We start from the raw sequence: 7,008 nt of genomic DNA, 5'->3' as shown, positions 1-7,008 counted from the left end.
TCTCGCTCTGTGTCCACTTTCTCTCTCACCTGCATCATGTGCAGTGGCTTAAGAAAGCCCACCTCTCCTCCCATAGCCGAAGACTTCACCAAGTCCATGCACAATTTTCTCTCTTATTGGAGTTCACTGTTTCTTCCTTCGAACATGCCTTGGTGGTTGACAAGGACAACTTTAGCTCGACATCAGGAGGAGGCAGAGAGAATGAGAGTAAGGGAGGAGACTGGGGTAAGGGGATAGGTGAAAGAGTGGGGAGGCCAGGAGACAAAGAGGGGAGAGGGAAGAAGGCAAGCAGAAGGGAAGAAGAGAGGAGTGCCGTCACTTAACCAGTTGAAATATGCAAATTTGGCTAAACATTGGGTTACACAATTAGCTAAGGGGGTAATTACTCATTTTTGAAATATAATCATTTGGACATAAAAATTGGAATCCTACAGTTTTATTTCTATCGTTAGCAATTTGGTAATAATAATTGGGTGTTTTTTTACTAACCCATGCATGACATGCCATCATGAGCTACCACCACATTTAGCGGAATGAGTTGCCAAAAGATAAGAGTGGTGTGGTCTAAACACTCTATGTGACTAGCAGGTGGAGCTTACCACTAGTCCATCTCTTGGTAACTAATATAGTAAAATGAGCTGCCACCTCATGCCATTTTTTCCACACACATGTAATTTTATGTCGCTATTTACAAAAGCCTTCAAGAGTGGAGCTTTGCTTTGTATTTATTAGACGAAAGTGATGGACCGAGGACTCGTTTAACAGTTTGTTTCTGCCAGCGTGATGATTCGTTAATATGATGGTTGCGGAAAAGAAGTTCGTAAATTAGTAGCCAATATAGTCTGAATCTGAACCATACCTGAGTTTCTTAGGGTATAAAGATTTTGATCAAGCATTTCTTACCGGATTTGGGTTTTGATTTGTTGTTTTCTTATGATCCGTATCAGGCTTGTTAAGTACATGATCCTGACCTGACCCGACCCATTTACTACCCTCAGTGTTACCTGGGTACTCCTCCACTGAAGCCGTACCCATACCCGATACGTACCCTTTACTCAAACTCTTTGGACACTCCTTGCATATATGAATATATTTATTCAGTCTTGTACTCACTTATGAAATATATGTTTTAAGTTAAAACTTTTCTCATACTTTTCTTGTATGTATATCCTACACTTCACATTCACTTCTCAAACTCGTTGAACATAGGTTGGATTTCAAACTGTTATTTAAGGATCATTAGGGTGCCTAGTTCAAAAATGATAGTATTTTTTCCAATTTATAATCCACAGATGATATAAGAAACATAAAAATATTATAGAAATTTTAATTCTCATAGCACGTGAATGAAAAACAACATTGATCTCATGTAAATTATTAATTTCAATATACAATATATGCATGTATATAAATATTTATATAGTACCTTACCCTTTACAAATTTGTTATGCCTGTACCCCTACCCGTACTGGCATCCATACCTGTACCCGTTTCCATGCCACTTAGACTGCCCTAAATGCGCTGCAGTCTCTTTCATATGTATATATAAATGATTCCAATCATTTGCATTCTCTTGGATTCGACTGTCATAATGTTAGTTGCGCCATTAATGCATTCCTTTTCTTGTTACAGTTGATAAAGTAGAAACTTTAAAGCGTTACAAATTTAGCTTGGCTTTTGAGAATTCCAATGAAGAGGATTATGTTACGGAGAAATTCTTTCAATCCCTTGTTGCAGGTATTCTAACTTTATTGGTAGATCAACATATCAGCATATATAAATAGTGTCTACAAATTGAGTTTCATGAATTGATGATTTATTTGTCATGGGTTGCTGCTTAATTTTCGATCTTTTTTTTACAGATCTGTTATGATTACATTAAATATCTATTTGTATTTGATTACTTATATTTTAATTGTTGTTTCCATTATCATTTACAGTCGCTGAGATATGTTCTTATTTTCTTCAGAATATCACTATAGGAAAGAGATGTAATCGTTCTTTAAGCGACGGCTTTCCTCACATTGTAGTCCACAAGGCACTAACGTAAACAAACAGAAAAACTTATAGAGCCTTTAAAAATCTAGATCTTGACATGTTCATTGGTTTGTGGCTAATTTTCCAATAATGCCTATGTTGTATATTTCATATGTTTGAAATATATACTTCTTGCTGAAGTTAGTGACCTAATACTAAGCTTGGATGTGTCTAAATTTTAATGAAAGGGGTATGGTTGTGATAATTGTTGTTTCTGCATGAGCGATGCATGCGAGTGTCAATATGGAGCGCACACATGCTTTTAAAGAGCATTCAGCATTTCATGGATGTGTATACTTTTTAAGAGTATTCGTTATATAATATGTGTCCCATATTTCTAAAGAGCATTCATTATTTCATGGATGTAGAGCCCATATACTTTTTAATAGTATTCAGTGTATAATGTGCATCCCTATATGAAAAGCAGGTTGGTAGAACATTCTGTTCTCAACTTTGGTTTTAAATTGACATGTGCTATGCACCATGTGTCATAGAATATAAATGTTTCAAGGCATATGCAATTTTAATGCATATAAAGTTCCTATGTAATGTTAAGTATTGAAGGAGGTAGTGTACCTGATAGAGTCAAAATGACCAGTAAATTTATCTTTTATAGGTGGAATATTAGTGAAAAATTATATTGTATAGGAAAAGCTATGGGAAAATGGAAAAGAAAATTCGTATCAGAAAAAAAGTGAGTTGATGTCAAACCAAGGCTAAGCGGAAAGCTGCCACACCAAGTCAAAATTGTTTTATTTTTTAAAATTTCAATTAGGGACACATTCAAAAAAAAAAAAAGAGAGAAAAAAAGAAGAAAGAAGAGTCAAGAAACAAATCGAAAATTAAATGGAGGAAAATTTCTACAAATATATATGTGTGTGTTGATTTGTAGAGATGATCTGTAACAATACTTAGATCCAATGACACAATATTGTTAAATAATATATACAGTTTAATGTGGTAAATTAACTTGAAACAGACTTTCGTACATCAAACAGTCAATGAGAATGACTTAATGTAAATTGTCGTAGGAAAAAACATACATATTAAAATACAATCACTATTAGTTATTGCTTCAAGTTCCTTCCAAAGTCAAGTAGAATCCTCTCAGGAAAAGGAGAAAAACCATGAAAACATGAAAAAAAACCTTCATAAGTGATCTAACGCTTAACACCATTTTTCAGACCGCTCTCACGTAGAAAGCGATTTTGGTGCGTCCTACCCGCTTTGAAACTCAATGGAGTGGCAAGGTGTCATTTTATCTATTTTAGCATTTTTCTAGCGCTTTGGCTTGCTTCTTACAACATTGTGTAGAACTTGTGGGCGTCGATCAAGAGGATCGATAAGGTTTGGTTACAACTTTGATTGAAATTAATGGCTAAGATTATATATGGAGAAGTTTGAAAGGTTAATATTTTGAAGGACTAATAAATAAAAGGAAAGATAAATAATATACAAATTAGGTATATCAGATTTACACACAACATCTAACCTTTAATAGCGACTTCACACTATAGCAACTCACATGCATACTGTACTAGTAAATCACATGCTAAGCTTCATAATTTTATTTCTCAATTCTCCCAATTCTCCATCCTCTACAATGAAAATTGTAATCCATATATATAAGGTTTGAAATCCCATCTCTACTAAACCTCCTTATATAAATAAACTTCTAATCCTATTACAACTCAGAATAAAATAACCTTATCCTAAATTAGAATCATTGAATCAAATCAAATAGCTAAACTTTAAAATATAAATTTAATATCCTATCAACTTTATCTATCCTAATTTTTCATTTTACCGAATCAAGACTCTTCAAACAAATCTTAATTTGTTTTTGAATTGTCCTACATAAGAACTTCCCTTGTTGGAGAGAACTCAGCCTCAAGTTTTAAAATGTGATAAATTGATAAATCTTGAGACTTTTCTAAACTCTAATTGCACAGTTTCTGAGGTTCTCAACAATATTTGCGAAACTTGATAACGTGTTAGAAGGGAATCTGATATAACAAACTCTATTTTTGCTTCACCATGAACTGGAAGTAACTTTGGCTGAATGACGGTTTGATTCCGTATTAGGATTTTATGTTTAGGTTCACACTCAGGCTTCGGGTATGATTTTTGATATGGCTCTGGTTTAAGCTCTCGTTTAGGCTTCAATTTCTCCTTTAGTGTTGCCTCATATTCTTGCTATGGATTTGACTCTAGATTATAATATGGTTCTCCATATAGTCGAGGCGGGGACAATTTCTTCTTGTGCTTCCAAGAAAACAATAATATTTTCTGGTCCTAGTTGGATGACTAGAATACCTCTTTTCAAGTAGAAACTTCATAGGTGTCCACTAATGTATACATGAATGATAATCAAAATAATTTTGAAACCATCGATCTTCAACTGTTCTTAATCTACACTTAACATTTGCATACATCTCCCACTTCGACATAACATTAATAGTAAATAAGTGTTTCTAATTCTTGCATCCATTGTTTAAAATCACATATCTATCAAATCCCCAATAATAAGACACAATACCAATTTTGGTGGAATGAAATTTTATTGTTGTGAAAGTAGTAGCGATACTTTATCCATGATGATCACGGATGATATAAACTTACTTTGAAACTGATCGGAAGTTTTGTTGCAACTTTGATTGAAATCAACGGCTAGGATTGTATATGGAGGAGTTTGAGATGCCAAGATTTTTGTGGACTAATGAAATGAAAGAGAAGATAAATGGAGATATAAATATAGATAGGATTCACACACATCTAACCTTGGAAAACGACTTCATACCGTGGCTTATCACATGTTCCTAGACTTGCAAATCACAAGCTAAATGTCATAAGTTTATTTCTCAATTCTCATCTTCTACAATGAAATCAGAATCCATATATGTAGGGTGTGAAATTCTGTCTCTACTAAAATTCCAAATAGCAATAGTGCTATTAAGGGCGCTCGCCTCATTTCTCCTCATGCACCCTACAATGTGGGCGGTGGCGAAGTGTACCGCAATTAATGCGGCAATGCCTTTTGCGCCTCGTATGCGTCCTGCAATAGGGTTCTTTGAACATGGTACATGCAAGACACAACCTTGTATTTTTTTTATTCTTTAACAGTTCAACCGGGTCTTTATACCTCGTAACTCACGTTCCAGAAAGAAAAATAACCTATTAGGCCTTTTTAGTGGCCTGATTAAGGATCCTAGCTTGTTCTTGTTTTACTATTTAATTTTGCTTCAATATTGGTCTTGATTTGACTTTTTATTTGGAAAATTATGAACTTTGTTACTATGTTGGTTGTGTAAGCATTATGAATTAGGACCTTATTTTGTGGTTTGGTAGTAGATATTATTTATCTTGACTTATTTTGTATGTGAAAATACAAAAACATGGTATTTCAGGTATGTGTAAAGGGATTTTGCACCCTACATTGCTCATCGCGCATTGATAACAGTGACAATAAATTTCTAGTCCTAGTTAATTCAAAATAAAAAATAACTCTTTCCAATTTTTTATCAAATAGCTAAACTTTAAAAATAGTTTTTCCACTGGATCATTACTCTTCTACCAAATCTTAATTTGATCATCAAGTTGTCCTACATAAAGGGCACATAGTTTAATTTGGCTTCATGTGTTGAAGATCAACCATGAAGACACTGGCTATAGAAAGAGAAGATAAGAGATATAGATAGCATAGAGTCACTCCATATTTCCTCCCTTAAAAGAGGCCAACACATATCAGATCACTGAGAATTTTTTAATCTATTTTTTCCCTTTTAATCACATACGACCTATGGAGCCAACAACCAACACGTAGCGTATAAATTGATATGTGAACCTGGTAGTTCTTGTAGCAGAGAAAAGAAATAATGAGTAAAAATTAGCTATTTACAGTTTAGATTGTGGAAAACAAGTTATAACTATTAATAAATACTGTAGTGAGACATGCATATGTAGTGAGATAAAATAAACATTATGCAAATAGATGCAGTTCTAGATATGTTACAATTTTGCGTGAAATATAGCAGGTCATTATTTTGAAAATTAAGTTGCATGACTTTGACCCTATAGTACCCTAGTGAAGGAGATATCTTCTCATTATCATAAAATCAAACCTTGAGTAGCCACCTTATCTTTGTCAGGTGCCTTTTTCATCTTAATTCAAAAGTTTTTTTCTGTTGTGCAATGTTTCACATAAGGAGGCGTGCGATATAAAATGAGTATTGACAAGAGAAAAAGCTAATTATAAAGCTGAACCTAGTAAATGTTGATTAACTTGTTCTACTCAAATAATTTTTTGTTTTTTTGTTATTCTTTTGTAGGAACAATCCCTGTTGTAGTTGGTGCTCCAAATATACAAGATTTTGCTCCTTCACCTGGTTCAGTTCTACATATTAAAGAGCTTGCTGATATTGATTCGGTTGCTAAGACCATGAAATACCTTGGATCAAACCCTGACGCCTTTAACAAGTCATTGAGGTAATGCTGCTCATAGCTTGTCTAGCATTTATCTCCTTGATAATTTTCAATGATAAGATATATTTACCTTTGCCCTGTAATTTAGAATCTTGTTTCCACAATTTTTTTTCCTGTAAATTATGATAGTGTCTTACTCTTATTGTCATAAAAAACTGTTCCTAGGTTATGATTTTTAACAAATTATGAAATTATATAAATACTTTCAGTTTCAATAAGAGAGATTCTACTTAAAACATGAATTACATACAACCAACTAACAAAATGGTATGTTTATACACATGTAAATAGTAGAATATTGATAAACTAATGACATATATAATCTTTCAAATAGTTCATTTCTAATTTCTTTCAAGAGTTTTTAAAGTAACCAAAGGTATTTCTATACGAAAGAATGTAAGAAACTAAAATTAATAATTTTTAATTATTATGAAATATTTATAATATAGAATTAATCCATATTAGTAAACACATACATTTTGTTTTATC

The 7,008-nt window shown here is 33.1% G+C and overlaps 1 protein-coding gene across 1 annotated transcript in view; it reads left to right on the top strand.

Moving 5' to 3' along the window:
* Positions 1–7,008, top strand: part of LOC109849943 (glycoprotein 3-alpha-L-fucosyltransferase A-like) — a 14,295-nt gene that overhangs the window by 4,736 nt on the left and 2,551 nt on the right. The window contains 2 exon segments of the mRNA XM_020419839.1: positions 1,633–1,737; positions 6,366–6,522. Of these exon segments, the coding sequence (XP_020275428.1) occupies positions 1,633–1,737; positions 6,366–6,522 (262 nt within the window).

The sequence above is a fragment of the Asparagus officinalis genome, chromosome 7, assembly GCF_001876935.1.
Source record: "Asparagus officinalis chromosome 7, Aspof.V1, whole genome shotgun sequence".
Classification (NCBI taxonomy): domain Eukaryota; kingdom Viridiplantae; phylum Streptophyta; class Magnoliopsida; order Asparagales; family Asparagaceae; genus Asparagus; species Asparagus officinalis.
Note: the sequence above shows the minus strand (reverse complement) of the source record. Positions and strands in the feature narration are given on the sequence as shown.